At 36.9% G+C, this 19,023-nt stretch overlaps 1 protein-coding gene across 3 annotated transcripts in view; it reads left to right on the forward strand.

The window, feature by feature from the left end:
* The window catches only part of HERC2 (HECT and RLD domain containing E3 ubiquitin protein ligase 2), a 110,884-nt gene extending 94,914 nt beyond the window's left edge, over positions 1–15,970 (forward strand). For 2 of the 3 annotated variants that reach the window (XM_030466670.1, XM_030466675.1), the window contains exons 83-93: positions 289–428; positions 1,487–1,674; positions 2,291–2,488; positions 4,143–4,226; positions 9,224–9,365; positions 10,111–10,305; positions 10,407–10,519; positions 11,411–11,601; positions 13,451–13,556; positions 14,204–14,416; positions 14,964–15,802. In XM_030466670.1, coding sequence (XP_030322530.1) covers positions 289–428; positions 1,487–1,674; positions 2,291–2,488; positions 4,143–4,226; positions 9,224–9,365; positions 10,111–10,305; positions 10,407–10,519; positions 11,411–11,601; positions 13,451–13,556; positions 14,204–14,416; positions 14,964–15,236 — 1,843 coding nt within the window. In that variant the 3' untranslated portion in view covers positions 15,237–15,802. Of the gene's footprint in view, positions 1–288; positions 429–1,486; positions 1,675–2,290; positions 2,489–4,142; positions 4,227–9,223; positions 9,366–10,110; positions 10,306–10,406; positions 10,520–11,410; positions 11,602–13,450; positions 13,557–14,203; positions 14,417–14,963 lie in introns of all 3 variants that reach the window. The other variant, XM_030466662.1, reaches the window with a different exon arrangement.
* The last annotated feature ends 3,053 nt before the right edge of the window (positions 15,971–19,023 follow it).

Here is a 19,023-nt window from a genome sequence, read left to right on the forward strand (position 1 = left end):
ATGAACAGTTGTGATACTTGACTCTTTTGAGAGGGAAAAACCAAAAGTCATGTGAAAACCTACACAGAATATGTAGGAACAGTATATTGAAGGTTGAAGAATTTTTACTGTATCAGCAACATGACATCCATGTCATGTGAGCTAAGAATGATTAATGTTGAGTATTCGGAGTATTTTGGGGTTGGACTGTTTGTAATTACATTTACAAGCCAAATATCAGACACAGCTTGTTGCTCTGTTTTTTCCCATGATTTTTCTAGTTTTGAAATGCTTTACACCTTCTTGCAGGGGCAAAGGAGATTATCACCGGTTAGGCCATGGGTCTGATGACCATGTTAGAAGACCACGACAAGTACAGGGGCTGCAAGGAAAGAAAGTCATTGCAATTGCTACTGGGTCCTTACACTGTGTTTGCTGCACTGAAGATGGTATAACAATCAAATTATTTACTTGGTTCTCAGTACTGAATTTGTAGAAAACTAGACTTTATATTTTTTTAACCAGCTGTTGGTAGGTTAGCCTTGCTAAAAATACTGGTTCTCTGTGTGTGTGGACATACTTTGTGCTTTCAGTCTTGCATATTTCTTGAGTAGCAAGCATGTCATTGATCTAAAATGATCACATAAACCCAACTCAGTTAATAGAAAATATAGAGTTTGTTTCATAAACACTTATAGTCAATATAGAGCTCTAAAAGTAATTAGTGATAGGCCAAGTAGTTGACTTAATGGATTTAATGGTGTTTTTTGTTTGTTTTGTTTTGTTTTGTTTGTTTACATGGTCTTCTAAGGCTAATGTTTTAAATCTGCTAAATGAAGCACTTGCACAAACAATATTGCTTCTTATAGGACATGTTGAGATACTGGATATTCTTTGTAGCAGACTCACTCCCACATTTCATTAACAAGTCTGCACAATAACTGTGTTTTATAGGTGTTAGTGGAATAAGATATAGCTACAGAAAATGAGTGCTCAGAAACAAGATTGCTATTTTAAAAGAATTTCCCAATTATCTTGCAGCAGTAAGCACTCATTTTAATGTACTGTCTGGTAAAAGAAGAATTTTTTTTTTTTCTTCTCATACAAAATGTTAAGCTTTTATAATATCAGCGTTTTTTGCTGGGAAACTGTCAAATACACAATGTTTCTGATACATCTGTTGTTATTCTTCTGTTCCACCATTTCCCTCTGATCCAGAACAGAACTTTTAAGTTGTTCAGACTATGAGGAAATAAATGTATCTTATACATGTATCTTATGTATCTTATGTATCTGCGTTACATAAGTCATGGATCTAACTGTCATTCAAGAGTTATCTGCACTAGATACGGAATTTCAAGGTGGCCATCAGTACTGGAAATCTTGATTGCAGTCCAAGGCCTTGTTTGGTTGCATGATTTATCAATGTTAATTAACAAACAAACAAAGAAAGACAAAAAGCCTCTGTCTTAGCTGCAGAACAATTAATTGTTTTTTCATGGTTTAGGGGAAGTGTATACGTGGGGAGATAATGATGAAGGGCAGCTTGGAGATGGGACAACCAATGCCATCCAAAGACCACGGTTGGTTGCAGCACTTCAGGGTAAAAAGATCAACAGAGTAGCATGTGGTTCAGCACATACTTTAGCTTGGTCAACCAGTAAACCTGCTAATGCTGGCAAGCTCCCTACACAGGTAATGTTTGTGGTTTACTGCATTCACATTTTAAACATAGTATGCTTATTGTTGATCTTTTAGTATATGCATTTCCTTTCTAAATCCCTGCATAAGTCAGCATGCTTTGACTTGGAGTTTGAGCCAGTTACTTTGTTTTACTTCCATCTTTCCAGAGAAGAATTCCAGTTTTCTGAGGTGAGAAATGCTTCATTCAGTTACTAATCCAATGCAGAACAGTAACTCAGTTTGCAAATTGGCAGGAATTTTCATTCTGTATTCCAGGTATGAAAATCTTGCACCTTCCAGCAGAGTTTTTCATTGCTTGCTTTGCATTGAGAAGATTGTTTTTCAATATTGGTGTAAAATGTGTCTGTTTATGGATAAGGAGAATTGTAAAATACAGAATAACAAGAATATACTTTCATGTTCCTAATAGCTGTTTCACTTTAGATGGATACTATTAGTATCTTTTATGAACAACTGAACTCTGTATTAAGTTTTGACAATGCAAATAAGCAGGTATTTGAATTTTTATTATTAATTTACCTGCAAATCTTGAAATTGTTCTTCTGTTTAATAAAGTATAGTATATAATAATTCTAAATTACATTCAAACATCATTGTCTCGTTACAGGTTCCTATGGAGTACAATCATCTACAGGAAATTCCCATCATTTCATTGAGAAACAGGCTTCTGCTGTTGCATCACATTTCTGAACTCTTCTGTCCTTGCATTCCAATGTTTGATCTTGAAGGAAGACTGGATGAAACTGGCCAAGGACCTTCAGTTGGGTTTGACACATTACGAGGAATACTGATATCCCAGGGAAAGGTATTTATCAGAATGTTTTTAAGGGAATGATTTATCACTGTAAGTGACAAATATACTGCTGAAGCTGTTTTTTAAGAAAATGGAACTATTTTCTCTTAATTTGTTTTACAAACAGTATGAAATATTTGCATTCATACTGTACAAAATTCTTCGTGACTGTGTTCTTTTTATTATTTGCTCCTCAGTTACTCATATTGCTGTTACATGTTGATCTTAAAATTAACTTTACCCTGGAACTGTTAATTTTGTATTATAGCTGAATTATTTTAGAGTATTCAGTAGATGCTATCCTGGAAAAAAAAATTGAAGATAGGTGTGGGGAAAAAATGGAAAATAGGTACAATATGGTCATACCTGAAGGCTGAAACTCTTACTCAAAACTTTAATACAGAAAGCCTTTAAAAACATGAGTTGCCTTCAGTATGAGCAGTGCCGCAGTAACTTACCTAACAAAAAATGATAACCTTACACAAACTGACAGAATCTGCTGGGAGATACAGTGAAAAGAGAAGCAGCTAAACTTCCCTCCACAGTTCTGTTCTGCACCCTTAAATAAGACACATGTTCTGTAACTTGACTTCTTAGCATGAATTGTCTCAAGGTCTCTTTCTAGACACTCCAGTACAATTGTGTAGTAACACAATCCATCAGAATAGATGCTTCACAGACCAAGAGAAGGCCACACATTGTTCATCAAAACCTGAATTGGAAAAAAGGAAAGGGAAACCCTAGCTATTTTGTTCATGACACTTTTATATGCTACTATTAGCATTAGCATTAATATTATATGCTACTATTAATAGGCATTCTTTAAGTATATGATGTTAAACATAGGAAGGAGTACACCAAAGGCATATTTAGCATAATTTATTTAAAGTGTCTGCAGGACTGTTACAGAAAGGCTTCAGATACAAGATAAAATGTGATACCAGGAATATTTTATGTTAAATTAATTCAACAGAGACATCAGAAGTTGCAATGCTGTATTTGTATCCAGGCTTTTAACACAAGCTTACCTTCAGAAATTCTGAAGACTGCAAAATCTTTTTAAAGCTTGCTTGAAACTGACAATGTAGTAATTTGGTTCAAGTATTTAGTGAGGGGACCTCAAATACTTGAACTGTCATGACAAGATTTTTTTGGTTTTTTCATTTGTTGTTTATTTATTGTCTCCCACTGCAAGTTTATATTGTCTTCAGTTTTTTAAACTGTTTTTCTCTAAAACTAATTATTCTCCATATACATACGTTATTCTGTTATAAGCTAACTGTTCCCTTTACTCAGTGGCATGTTGATTGCTTTGTAATAACTGAATATGGGTGCAGTACAACCTTTCAAGCCATGAAAGTTTTGAGTGACACAGGATACTTCCATCTTTTTAGCATAACCCTTACCTAACATCTCACAGCTTTATCTTCTCCTGCTTTTGTTTGTTTTTTAGTATATTAGAAGTTTGCTTGTTTCCATTTATTCTAAAGAAATACTTGTGTAATGCCCTTTCTCGTGTTCTATGATGTACTCAGGAGGAAATTGTTGGAGGAGAATATCGCAGGATCAGTCTCTCTGTTCTACTTATTTTTTAAATATATGCAGCTTTCTTATGTGATCAGAATTTTGCCACTATTTAGATTTTTTTTTATTCTTCTTTTATTAGGAGGCAGCTTTCAGAAAAGTTGTGCAAGCAACTATGGTCAGAGATCGTCAGCATGGGCCAGTTGTAGAGCTCAACAGAATACAGGTATCTTAAGCTGAAGTTATGATTTTAGTATCTGTATGTTTAGCCCAGAGTGCTATATACATCTGTCAAGTTCCTTTGTGTTTCAGCCATGAGATGGATTTTTATCACAGAGCTGAACAATGAAGAAGTGAATGGAGCAAAGGCTGCTAGTTTTATTTGCAGTGCATTTTAATCCACACAGTAGTTTTTTGAGGGGAGAGAGGGGACACTTGTTAAAATATTGAGTGATTTAGACTCTAATGAGTAAAGTATGTCCTGCTTGACAAAGGACTGCTTTTTTAAAACTCACTACATTAGGTAATTTAAGACAGTGGTGATTCTGTTGCCTGTGTTACTTTTCCAAATGGTCACATGAATTATTCAGCTGTTGCTTTCATAACAGAGAACATGAAGGAAAAAAAAAGGGGGGGGAGGGAGGAAATAAAAAGCCCTTGAATATAATTAAATATCAGGCTGCCAAACTCTTGTCCTTTGCTGGTCATCACATGTGGTCATATTGATTGCAGAGCCATTTGATACAAAAGAGCTTTTTTCCTTATCATTGACATTAGAAAATACACTGTTGTGCCTTAGGCCAGATATTTCTTCCATAGATATTTCTGTAATGTAGAACAGTAAAACATTGTTTTTAAATAGACTGAAGCCTGGTTTTATAGAGTCCTCATGCAGTTTTTGTCCTCTAATAGTGGTTTTCATTTTTTTGGTATTGTTTGAAGTAAGAAAACTTCCTCTTTGTAAAGTTAGGATTGAGAAATTGTGAATTTTAACTTACTAGTTTTTTCTTAATGAACAGAAGCAATATTTCTGGTTCTTTGCCATTTTCTATGGACATTTAAATTTCGTGTGATACTGTTGTGTGATTAAAACGTTTTTGTTTAGGTTATTATTTGGGAAGTTGAGGCCGAAGGGAGTGCTAGAGGTTTTCTTGTTAGGTTTTTTGTTTGGTTTTGGGGTTTTTTTGTGTGTGTCAATTCAGAAAGTCTGATTAAAGCAGTACTAAATATTTAACTTCAAGCAAGAAACATCTGAGTAGGTTTTGGGCTCATTTCCTAGTGTCCTCCTTCTACAGTTAATTAATCAAGATAGGCTTTCTCTTGTATTCCAGTTTGTTACTTGAATCTGTCTTGAAATCTAGGGAAGAACTGGTAGCTACAGGGCATCCCTTCTTCATAGATTCCAGGGAAAACAAAATATTGCTGTAACACAAGTCTGTCCTAAATTTAACCAAGTTGAAGGCTGAGCCAGAAAATGAACCAGCAGTTAGTTACATGTCTGGGCAGGGCTCCAGTGCTCACCTTCACTTACTGGCCCTCTTTACTAGTAGATGAGATTTACATGGTATTACAGTACCCATGTAGCTTGTGTGCTGTTAAATGGATAGTGTGTTATGACCTGTAGGCAGACCATTCACAATGATGTCAAATCACATGTTACCTTTGGACAAAAGATACTATCACAGTTGTTAAAAGGAATTTCCTTGATTTAAAAGGGAAACACAAATTTCAGTTGCTGAAAAGATTATGTACTTTCAGGACTGTAAATCTGCAAAGCTTCTCTAGTGTCATGGGAGGAATGTCACACTTACATGGATATGTGAAGTTTAATATCAGGATAATTTTGTTCTTATGAGAGCTCCTTATTAAGTGTGAGTTACAGAAATTTCACTGGCATGATCATTAAAAATAAATCTGATCTTAAAGTAGCCACAGTATATCAATGAATGAATTATTTGTTCTTTTGTGAGTTCTACCCTTCAGTTTAAATAACTTCCTTCCTGGTTATTGTCTTCTCTATTATTAAATGTGCTCATTTCATTTCATGACAGCTTCCATTTCTTTTACCTGAACTGATTGAGCTAAGCTTGCATAGCATAGCCTTTCTCTACTCCTCTTTTTATGCTGCCTTTTTTTTTTTTTTTTTTTAACAATTTTGGTTTGAGCACGGCTAAACCTCAAGGTACAAGTGAGACCATGTGTGTGCTCTTGCAATTATTACACTGATACTACTCTACCTCTTCAGGATATTGATTTCAGGACATATCCTTAAATTGTGTTTGTTTTCTTCATAGATCTACCTTCTATGTGTTTCTCATTCTTAGCTGATTCCAACTAGTAAGCTGTCATCTTTCTGTAAACTTTTTTATTAGTTTTTGAGTGTATGGCTCTCCCTGCATATTCCATAGCATCTCCAAAATTTAGGAGATACTGTATTTCTCTAAAGTTCTGGTGCATTGAAGGGAGTCCCAGAGGCTGACCAGTGTTTCAGGCTCTTGGCTCTTGGGCTGCTTGACAGAAATACAATACCTGTCCTTCAGGTTCAGAGAAAGAGCTTAAATTTTAGTCTTCATTGCTTCAAAATGCTTTAACCAGATTACAGATTGACGTGACTGCTCCCCTTCCCCCCAGCTCTGTTGCAATGGTTCTGCTCTCAATAAATGATTGTTTGCTCAGGCAAATTCTTTAACTTGATTCTTCCACACTTCATTGCTGTTTGCTGCTTTTGAACTTCTGCATTTCTCTCTGGTCCAAGTTGGTTTTCCACAAGCTGGTATGTTCTGATGATAGACTGTTTTATGAAAAACCTTCTTGGGCTCTAATCAATTTATTAACTTGTTTTATGCTAAAAAGTTATCAGCAAGAAGTCTGGAACTGTATTTTAGAAACTTGAGATGCTGCAAAATCTAGTGTGTATTGATGAGGGTTATGTCTGACCCTGTTCAGCCTATTCAATAGAATGGATTTCACAGGACACCTATATTGTGTCTAAATGGATTTGGAAGCGTGAGCAACATGCTGTGCTCTAGACCTCTACAATAAAAAGTTAAAACACTTGTGGTGGATTGTGGCCTTAACATATTTGTATGAATTGTTGCCATTTTTCAGCAAAGTGTTTTACTTTTGGTAATAGTGTAATAAATTTTAATATGGGCATCTGTCTTTGTCAGCAAATACTATATTAAGATGCTGGCAGAAATGGCCATAATCCTTCATGGAATTCCTACATTGCTTTTTAAAAAGTCAAATTGTAACCATTCCTGCATCTAAATGATCAGATGAAATGAAAATGCTGTGCTGCTAGTAAATAAATACTAAATCAAATCTATATTAGCAAATGTGCATGCCAGCCTATTCAGTTTAGGCAGGATTGCTTGCTTTTCTATTGTCACTTCATCAATTTGGTTTTTAGGTCTGAGGTTTGAAAGAACAGTGAATTAACTACTGCTTTCTCAGGCCTTTTTTAAGAGAAGGCCCAGTGATTTCTCAACTTTAAACTTCTCAGGTTCTTGTGAATGCAGTGAGACAAAAATTAGAGAAGAGAAAAACATTTGAGGCCAGGCAAGACATATACTTGGTGGTATAATGTTTGATTTTATCCATCAGCAGTGCTTTTTTATAGTGCAGAGAAAAGGTGACACCATGATAAGGTGGGTTGTTTTAAAAGCAAAACACAATAAACAAAGATCATGGTTTTGATGACTGCAGACATTGCTTACAAGATACAGCATTCTCCCACAATGAAACATCCTGGTTAAGGCCAAAAGTTAGAGGAATACATAATTCCTTTATTCAGGGAAGGTGTCCTCCAAATTCCTTACTGTCTTTTCTGGTGATGAGCCTTGCTCTTTATTTTCCTGGCAGCAAGCCTTGCCTCACTGCTATCTTGGGTGAGCCTTGCTTTGCAGGGTGGGACCTTGCCTTTTGCTAGCTCCCAGGTCTCTCAAATTGTCAAGGTGGCCCCCCACATTAGGCATTCCATTTTTTTAGAAATCCACTGAATTAAAAGCAGCTTGTATTGATACAGAACATCTTATACATGAGGAAGACTTGAATGCGTCAGCCTGAAGTAAGTCTGCTGGATGATTGTTCCAAAGCATTAAAAAGAATGGAACATCAGAACACCTGATTTTGAGTTGTACTGTACCGTGGAGTGGGACCAAGTACAGGTTATTGGGATGAGTCTGGGTTATTTCTGAGCAGTTTCAGGGGTACTGGTGAGCACCATGCACTGTAGAATTCTCTTTGCAGTCAGAGCAGGTTGAGAATATAAATTGCAGAACTAAATACTGCGTTTCTCCAGCCTTCTGCTTAATTTCCATTTCTTTCATCTTCATACTGTTGAAATGCTTTTTGTATTCTTATCCACTTTGTGTGCTTCTCTTGTGTGCTTCTCTTGAAGTTTTCTTTGCATGCCATTTCTTGCAGATCTTAACCGAATATTAAAATATACTTTTTCTGTACATGCCTAGGAAACACATTGCTCTGTGTGTGTATACACATTTTCATAGCACTAATTTTTAGAGTCTTCTAATAAGTAGCATACATGCATATGTCAATATTAACATTAATGATTATACAAAGAACATATATTAAGCTTTTTGGCCAACAGTAACAGCGTCTGACCTGCCTTATGTATGAAAAACTTACACAGATTTGACAGCTAAATGTATGAGTAGAGATAGGATGCATTACCTCAGTGAATTTGTGGTCCAGAAAAACCTGAATTTACCTAGGCATTACCTGTTTTTTCAGAAATACCACAACAATTTTTTTCATTGATACTCCTTTGTCTTTCCATTTTCCTTTAAAGATGAACAGATATATGCTGAATAGAGACAGATGAACTATAAAGTGTCTGAAATTAAAGCTAAGTAAGGTATTGGTATTGGTGGTTGGGGGAACATAGAATTCCTTATCTAGGGAAGAAAGCCCACAGGGTTGTCAACTCAAGTGGTAAGAATCATTACCTGAAGAGTAACAATATATAACAGCAGTCTGTGATACCTGTGTCTAAGGATGGATACTAGAAAGTACTGAAAAATATTGTAGAACTCTGGTTTTGAATTTGATTCTTCTGCTGTATATATTTATACAAGGTAAATTGTGGACCTCTGCAAGTGTTTCACTGAACAAATTAGGTTTTTATAAAACCTTATGGTCTGGTCCTGTTGAGTGGTGCCAGCTAAAATATGTCCTTTGTATAATGTGCTTGCTCAACAGGTGAAACGTTCTAGAAGTAAAGGAGGACTGGCTGGACCTGATGGTACAAAGTCAGTTTTTGGACAGATGTGTGCTAAAATGAGTTCCTTTAGCCCAGATAGCCTTCTACTTCCTCATCGAGTTTGGAAAGTCAAGTTTGTTGGTAAGAGGAGTCTCCTTAACTTGAGTTTTCTTCAGATTTACTTTTTTTTTTTTTTTTTTTTTTTTTTTGAGGACATGAAGGAAAAAAGACACATAGGAAAACAATGTATGTTATGTAGGCAGAGGAAGGTACTTAAAATGTTAAGAAGCAAAAAAAGCCTTTTTAAGTGATTTTATAAAGAGCCTTGAGATAAGTGAGAGTGTCTCTGTATTGTCCTCAAATTCCAGAGGCAACTCTTTTGCTTACAGCAAACGTTCTGCAAAAGCTAACCCTGTATTTCAGCTGTCTGAACTGATAAATAATCCTGGCCAGTTTTACAATTCACATATCACTTTTAGCTTTTTTCGAGGAAGAGTATTTTAGATTGAAGAGCCATTCAATCTACTTTATGTAATTTATATAAAATATATTTACCTTAAAACGTCATTTAGGAATTGCATTGCTTTGACTTTCTTGTTCTACTTGTGTTCTGTTTTATTTTAGTTTGTGTACAACACAAAAATGTTAGTTATGCTCGGGCAAAATAGTATTTTTTGACACTGGCATATGTTGTATGATTTACAATAAAATGGAAATATCCAAATATAAGGCAAAACATAAAGGGTTTTCATATGAACAGATATGACAGCATAGCTTTCATTAATCTTTTGCTTACTGATTCATCCCGATGGAAGAAATAGTTTATTTCAATACTTCATTTATTTTTGAAAGAACATTTAATTGTGAGCCTTCTTCCTTCCCCAAGGTGAATCTGTGGATGATTGTGGAGGAGGTTATAGTGAATCCATAGCAGAAATGTGTGAGGAGCTTCAGAATGGGCTGACGCCTCTGTTAATTGTGACACCAAATGGAAGAGATGAATCTGGAGCAAACAGAGATTGTTTCCTATTAAATCCTGCTGCCAAGTCACTCTTGCATATGAACATGTTTCGCTTTCTTGGTAATTAGCAACACTGATATTCTGCTTGCATTGCATGATCAGAATGTTGGGAATCTAAGAAAAACCCCCACAATCTAAAAATGTTTTGTTGGAACTTACAGGTGTACTTTTGGGCATTGCTATCCGGACTGGCAGCCCTCTGAGCCTCAACCTGGCCGAGCCAGTGTGGAAACAGCTTGCAGGAATGAACCTAACAATTGCTGATCTCAGTGAGGTAAGTAGGAAGTTTCTGAGTAGGATATAACTTAAAGACAAGCAGCTTCTAGTGTAAATTTTTCTCCAGTGATTTGCTGCCCTGGTTTCTACATATGTGTATTTTGACTGTCCTTTTACATTTTGAGATGGTATGCAAGGATGACTTGTATTCACTGTAAGACTGTAAATTTACAAATTGCTTACAAGTAGTTAAATAAGCTATTTGAATTCTAGGGCATTCTCAGATATTCTTATGAATTAGACTAAATAAATGCTTATGGTCAAGCTCCTACTTTTCAGAAGACATTTCTGTCATTGTTTCTATCTGTTGTGCCAGGATACAGGAACTGGTTGGTTGCACTGTGCTGGAGTAGGAGACTTTATTCAAAGTACTACTTGAAATGGTTTGTTCTGACACACTGAACATCACAAACTTTTTGTTCACTGAGCTCAGTAAATGTGTAGTTAGAGGGTGGCCACTGCTACAAAGAAGAGTTTTGTCTCAAATAGTGTCATGTAGAAATAGAAATGAACTTATTGTAAAAGCATGGAGACATTTACCTGAGAGTAAGGGGATTCCTTTTGTACCAAAATCAACATTGGACTTCATAGACTTGATTACGTTTTTAAGCCTTAAATCAATTTTCCTATGTAGTGCAGGTTGTTGAAAATTGCTCCCCAAGAGGACTGAAATCTAGAACACATGCACCCCCCACATCCCTACATGATGAGATTTTCTGTAAAATACTGAGGCATTTAATGGCTTTGAAATTCAGTTAGATGGGTTATGGCCAGACATTTCACAATGCTTTTTGGTAGTTGACACGTGACACACTGCTTTTGATATGCAAGAGATGCTGTTGTATACTTCAGTAAACCAACTTTAATTTGGGTTTGTTATTTTCAAAAGGTTGATAAAGATTTTATTCCTGGGCTCATGTACATTCGAGACAATGAAGCTACTTCAGAAGAGTTTGAAGCTATGAGCCTCCCATTCACTGTGCCTAATGCAAGTGGTCAAGATATTCAGCTGAGTTCCAAGTATACCCATATTACCTTGGATAATAGAGCTGAGTATGTGAGGCTGGCAATAAACTACAGGTTTGTTGAATAAGTCCTTCAAATTATTGACATGAATAACCATTTTCTTTTAAAAATATATAAAAGCTTTTAAACAATATACTACTTTACCTCTTATGTACAAGTATTTTAATATTTCCATGTGATTTTAATATTAATTTTCTGATTTCTTTGGTCTGTCCAAGGAGAGAAGATGAAACAAATTTTAGGAAACAAAATATACTAGCAGGTCTATCTGTAGATTTTAATAGCTGTCCTGACAGAGCAGTTTTGGCAGACACTTTTACAGGTGGAGAAATGCCCCATCCATCTAGTTCTTTCTATGTGATATAATGTATTGGGCTCGATCATTAAGCTTTTTATGAAAAGAGCTTAGATTTAGTACTACTGCTCTCACACTTTTCAAATCATCAATTGCAGTCAGGAGCAGTACCAGCTGAATTCCTCCTATATTCTTATCCATGTTGGAATGCACAAACCAATCTGTTCATTCCCCAAACAGCATAACGTAAGTCTGACACCTAGACAATTGACCCTAATAAATTGACCCATGGGTGCCAAAAGCTGAACATTGCACTGAAATTAGTGGGAAATAGTTATTTAGTATTAGGGAAGACAGGCCTGTGGTTATTAAATGCCTATGTAGCTAATCCAGATAAGTACATCTACAAAGCAACCACAGGCATCTTGTTATGTGAAACAGGGGCCCTAGTGCCTGTTGTACTATGGAAGTTTAGATAATTTGGACAAGAAGCAGGTTCATAGTTGTTTTATTCCTTCTTCCATAGTTAACTCCTTAGAGGGTGCTTGAGTAGGACTGTGTCATTGCTATATATTTGCTTTTTAGTTTGTAGTTATAATGTCTGCCAACAACTGCTTGCTTACAGTTCTTTGGGTTTTATTTTGCTTTTCTATAAATGGTTATGAAACAATACTCAAACCCATTTTTGACAGCAGAAAGGGGTTTCATTTGGAATGGGTAAATGATCTATATACATAAAAGTGTTACATTCCTTTGAAGAAATGGTTTTGCTCTCCTGTCAATTCTGGCTATTCTCAAAGGACACAAGCAGTTGTAAAGCATTTTACAGTTAAAAGCCCTGTGGGTGAAATATTTAAATGTTTGGGTTAAGTATCAAGTTTTTTAATCATATGAAGCCCTTGAGATAAAAACTAGAACCCGAGTAAAATCTATGAGAAAAAAAGTGGATGCATTAAGATAAGTTTCTCCTGACATCTTTGTTTCTTTTGGTAATGACAAGCCTGAGGGGAGGACTTGTCAGTGATGTGAATCTCTGCTCTGAAGAGCTCTGTAAGTCATCTCAGAAATTATTTGACAGGGAAAAAAAAAAGCACAAAACACAAATCATTGATGGCAGCAGAAGTGGCAATAATAATGTAAGTGTTATAATAATAATAAGTCTTAGACTTATCTGTGTCTGCCTTGAAATGAAACAGCTCCTGTCCTCAGACATCACATTTCAGTTCAGACCCATTTTTCTTCTACCATAATGTCTGGGAATGTTTGAGGGCAGAGTTTCAAAGCACAGCCATTCTTTTGCCAAGAGCATGTTGTTTCCAAAGAGGAAATGGTTTATTCTTGCCAGGCACAGCACATGAATAATACTGGAAATAAAATATCCTAAACACTGAGAGGTATTTCTCCATCCTGAGCTTGCTGTGCAACATGGATTGGTGTAGAAGCAGCTGTAAGTCAGGTATTTTGTCTGTCGAGTATTTATTAATGTTCCTTGCCACATAGCTGGAGATGTGAGGGGAATGCTTAAAGTTTTCCTGGGTATTACAGTATTTGCTGGAAATAATGGCTAGAAATGACATTCACAGAAACTCTGGAAATGTGTCCCTGCAGACTTCACGAATTTGACGAACAAGTTGCAGCAGTTCGTGAGGGGATGGCCCGGGTTGTCCCAGTTCCTCTACTTTCACTGTTTACAGGATATGAACTGGAAACTATGGTATATATTTCCTTTTTGCTACCTGTGTCAGACTAACTTAGTGTGACCTTCTTCATTTACTTATTAATCCAAAACTCACCTTTGATACTCTTTGCAATGCTTGCTCTGTGTTTGCAAACACTTTGTCGAAGGAAAGACTAGAAAATGTTTAATTGCCCTTTTGGTGTTAATAAGGTTATTTTGGTGTAGTTGAGCAGTGATGTAATTAATTATTTCCGGAGGAAACAAACAAACAAAAAAACCCTAAGTATACCCACAAAGCAAGGACCTAGGAGATGAATTGGAGATATTAGTCCCAGGCAAAATGTTAAATTCTTTACATGATACAGGAGTGGGAAAGAAGGTTTGCTACTGTCCTCTGATTAGGAAACTATGCACAGTGCTTTAAGTATTTGAATGCTCATTTTGTCAATATAAAAGTTGATGAAGTATTTTAAGGGAAAGGCTCATTAGTGTCCAATAATTGGGAAGATGTACATTTAGTATCATTGTATTAAGAAACTTCACATAGCACTTCAATATGCATTGAATGTTCATTTTGTCAGTGTAAAAGTTGATGAAATATTTTAAGAGAATGAAAGGAACAAATAACCTGTAATTTCTTTGATTAGACTTTTGTTTGCTTACCACTCTACTTTATTTTTCAGGTGTGTGGAAGCCCAGATATTCCACTTCACCTTCTGAAATCTGTAGCAACTTACAAAGGCATTGAGCCCACTGCTCCTTTGATACAGTGGTTCTGGGAAGTGATGGAGTCCTTCTCCAATACAGAGCGCTCTCTCTTCCTGCGTTTCGTGTGGGGCAGAACACGGCTGCCCAGGACTATTGCAGACTTTAGAGGGAGAGACTTTGTTATTCAGGTAAGGTGTATGACATGAGGCATTGGGTTTTTATTTAAAAAAAAAAAAAAAAAGGCTGATTGTATTAGACTGTTCATGTAACACTGCATTTGAGATTTGACAGTGCAACAGAGACCTGTAATGTTCATAAATATTTTTCTCTCTTGACTTGAGCAAGTGGATATTTGTTTCATTTCCCAGCCATTTGTGTCTCTGGAATTTGATAGTTTTCCACTGTCAGTCATCAGCTGCTTTTCTTGGCATTTATTGAGCATTTACTGCAGCTCAGTATTCATTTCAGCTAAATTAAAAAACCCACAATCTTCAAATCATATTTTGGTATTTGCTAAAGGGATGCAATCTTCTTTATATTGTTCCCAACCACATAATCATAATCAAAGACGCTTGTATACGGTTTTATTTATTTACTTAGTGTGTGGAAAATGGGTCTGGTCTTTTCAGAATCACAGGTCTTAACACACCAGTAAAAAAATCCTCAAGTATTATTCTGATATTAATTGTGCTTCGGATAGCGAGTAAAAGATACGACGCTTTTTGTTTTCACTAGGTATTGGATAAATACAATCCCCCAGACCACTTCCTTCCCGAGTCGTACACTTGCTTCTTTCTCCTGAAGCTGCCCAGGTATTCCTGTAAGCAAGTACTAGAGGAAAAACTGAAATATGCCATTCACTTCTGCAAGTCCATAGACACTGATGATTATGCCCGGATAGCGCTGACAGGAGAGCCGGCGGCTGATGACAGCAGTGATGATTCTGATAATGAAGATGCAGATTCCTTTGCTTCAGATTCTACACAGGACTACTTAACAGGACATTAAAAAATAATAGAAGTGATAGTTGTCAGAAGCACTGAGGCAAAACGCCAAAACGACAATAAAGCCAAGGACAGCTTAGGTCTGAGATTATAGAGTGTATAGTCAGAGGAATGGTAATGTTCTGAACGTGGGGAAAGTGTGTTTGCTACTCTCAGTAGGAATTAAGGGTTACAGCTTAAACCATCAGCTTAGAATAAATGGCACAGTTTATGGGCATTTAACATTTATTTTAAGAGCTGAAAGTGGCCTCCCATAATGCTGCACTACATTTAGAAACTTTGTGTTTACTGAAGTGTTGTAAATGTTCATATAAATATGGTAGTGCAGCATCCAAAAAGGCAATGAAACCTTGAAATTGTGGGTGCAATAGGTTTTTTTTTCATATTAAGTGTTGTGTTCTGTGCATCTTCTTGATTGTATATTGGAAATACTGTGCAACAACTGAATAGTATTATAAATATTTCAATTAACTTTACTAGAAGTTTGTTAAAAATTTTTGAACATTGAATTAACATTATTCCTTGAAATTCTTCTATAGATAATAAAAATGGCTAATAGTTTCACCTCCACCCCTGGTTTGTATATTTTAGCTTATGCATTATTTATCTCAAATTTGATACCTTTCTGTGAACAGCACCATAATTCTTATCATGGAAAGTGTACTGTATATAATTTGTGCCATGTAAATGCAGAAGTTATAATTTCCCTCCAAATAAAAGTTCTGCCACAGAAAGAAATTGTAGGTGTTTTTAATGGTAATGCAGCTTTCACGTGGGATCTATGGCTCTACTTAGTAACGTTTCTGCCATTTACATCTGTTGACCAAACACTGATGGTGCTGCTCCAGCAATATGTAGCTATAGTGGGTAGATTACTGTAGGCAGAACAGAACACAAGCTGTAGTAAACTCAGAGCAAGCCTACACAGCAGGCTAATGGTAGCAATTAGGTACACTTTGTTTATGCAGTTGTTCTTAATGATACTATTGCCAGTAATGGTGAATTTGTTCTTGGACACCTGGGAAAAAAGTTGGGTTTGAGGAAGTGTAAGGGGTGAGTTTCTTCAAGTACTTGAATGGGAGTAGAAGAGCATGGCAACACTGAGCTCTGAGAAAATGAGATCATTTTAAAAGGCTTGGTACATCTAGAGTGGCCCATTTGAGTAACTCATTGAAATCAAGTAGCAGTCAAGTAGGAAAATAAGGTTTAGTAGTGCCAGAGCATTGATATTATTTTAAGAATCCAGTAGAAGGTGGTGTAATAGCATTTCTTCACTAATTATTACAATAGGTATATGTAAAATACTTAACATTTTACAATTCAGTTGATTGTTTTGGGCTTTTTTTTTTTTTTTTAATCTGTGCATTTGAGTTCTGTTGCAATTTCTGTGAATTTTAAATATTAACTGTGTTAGTGAAATCAGTTTTCCTAAGACATACTTGGTATTTCAAAATAGTGGTGAAACTACTACAGATATTTGAGGTTCAGGTGCCTGTTTCATGCTGAAGGTCTCTCGTGATAAATACTCCTGTCCTGATACTCTGTCTCGTTGGAGATTCCAGAAGTCAGGCCTGTGCCCTGTCCTGGTTTGGTCTGCCTGCTGATGAGAGTCCTTTTTGAGTCTTATAAAATGTTGCAGAGCCCCAAAGCATTAAGCAACCTCTTTTATCTTTGCTGCTGAATTGAATTTATCCTGAGATAAAGAGTGGAGAATCTAGTACAGAACTTCTCATGTGGTCGTCTGCTGTCCTGATGCCATGATAAGACTGGAACCCTGTAGGCATCCAGCCTCATCAAAGAGATTCCAGGAGGTGATGGATGAATCATACCCAAATGCCATGAGCCCAAGGACTGAGCCCCAATTCAGCTCCCATTCTGGAATTACAAACCCTATTTTAGGAGCATATGGACTGTTACAATGTGGAGAAGTTTTCTCATTCACTTAGGGAAAAAATAATGATAATTAAAAATTAAGATCAACGCTTGTCTTCCAAAAAAAGCAAAAATGAAATACATTTTTGGAAAGGCAGCAGTTTTGGTTATTAAGTGAATCTACCTAAATGAAAGTTTTTCAAGCCTCCTTCTTTGCTTTCTTATCCAAACAGGAGAGTCTCAGGTGCAGCTTTACAGTGTGAAATGCTTGTCACCTGTGTCCTGACTTACGGTATTGCTGAGTAGCCAGTCCTCCTTCTTGAACCATTGTTTAAAGTGACCAAAAAATGGAATTTGCTCTTAATTGGCTTTTTTATGCAGATTCCTAGTCTGAGAAGGATAAGGATTCAACCTTGCAAATGAGGAATGGTTTGCTAGTGCTCCTTTGCCTTCTTCATATGCTCCTTCCCTCTAAAAACCAATTCTGGTTTGATTTATTATTAAAGCTTTACCATTATGAAACCGGAGAAGACTGAGAGAAAAATTGCTTCCCACGTTCAAAATTACTTTGTTGCCTGGATAAATTCCTAGTACCTCTAAAACCGTCTGATTGCTGTTAAACAACCTGTGAAAACGGAGAGAAAATGATTGAGCTCAGGGACATGTGCCATGTTACTTTTATAGGAGTGATATTACTTCCTAGAAATCACGTTTAGTCATCAGTCTCTGTCCCGGAGCCCCTCCTGCCCAGCTGCTGGGGGTCTCTGCCCAGGCTGGGCCCCCTGGCTGCTGCTTTCCCTTCCCGGTACACATCCCCCCAGGGGCACACATCCCACAGATGGAGACAGGAGATGCTGACAGGGTCTCTGATGCACACCCCCCGTGCCCTTCCTTCATCAGCAGTTTCACAGGGTTGGTGTTTGCCTGACAAGGGCTGGGCAGAAAGCTCAACCACAGAGAGGCACGGAGGTGGTCAGTAGACTGGATGTGGTTTGTGGGGCGTAGGCTAATGAGTGATAAGCTTGTTCCACACAATAAATCCAAGCTCTTTCCTGCAGAAAGGGAAGTTCTGAGGATGGGCTGCAGGACCTCCAGCCATAGACAAGGGCAGCAAACCCCCACTGGCAGGGTTTGTGTGAGATCTGACAGACTCTGAGCTTGTTCTAAAGGTTGCCATCTGGAGATGCAGTGGTCCAGATTTTCTGCACTGGGAGGGGTTTATACTGGCAATTCGCAGATGGATACTGGATACAGGCTTTTCTAGATATGTGATGTATGTAAATGAAAGTGTGGCCTATGGCTTCAGGAAGGAGTCAAGACTGTGTCTAATTCTTTTATTTACAGTCAGGGCCAAACAACATTGTAAGAATTTTATGATGAGGCAATGTTAGTGGACAAAAGCACTGTGACAGTCCAAACAATTCAGCAATGACAAGCAGCCACAAAAGGAGCAAGTGTCCATACAGGACAGTTCCATTGGGATTCAGAGGCAGGAAGTCCATTTTGGCTTGATAATCACAGAATTGTTTTGGTTGGAAAAGACCTTTAAAATCATCGAATCCAACCATTGACTCCATTAGCTCCACTCCTGGGTATTACCTCAGACACAAGCATGATCCCTGGAGAAAGTAGAAAGGGCAGCAAATCTCTGGCAGTGTTAGAAAACAGAGATGGAGAGGTCAAAAAGAGTGGGAATGTCTGGTGCAGAAAAGCTGGATAAAACCTCTGTGGTAAATATTTCAATACCTAAAACATTGGGGAGAAAAAAGAAAATTACCAGTTGTCTGCAGTTTTCTAAAGCAGGATGAGAAGAAATAGCTTCCTTACAGCAGAGATGCTTGACACCCCTAATACTTTCTCACTTCAGGAGATGTTTAAGCACCAGAATGCCCAGTCTAGGTGTGGAATGAATTTTGATC

Source organism: Calypte anna, chromosome 1 (assembly GCF_003957555.1).
Source record: "Calypte anna isolate BGI_N300 chromosome 1, bCalAnn1_v1.p, whole genome shotgun sequence".
Lineage (NCBI taxonomy): Eukaryota > Metazoa > Chordata > Aves > Apodiformes > Trochilidae > Calypte > Calypte anna.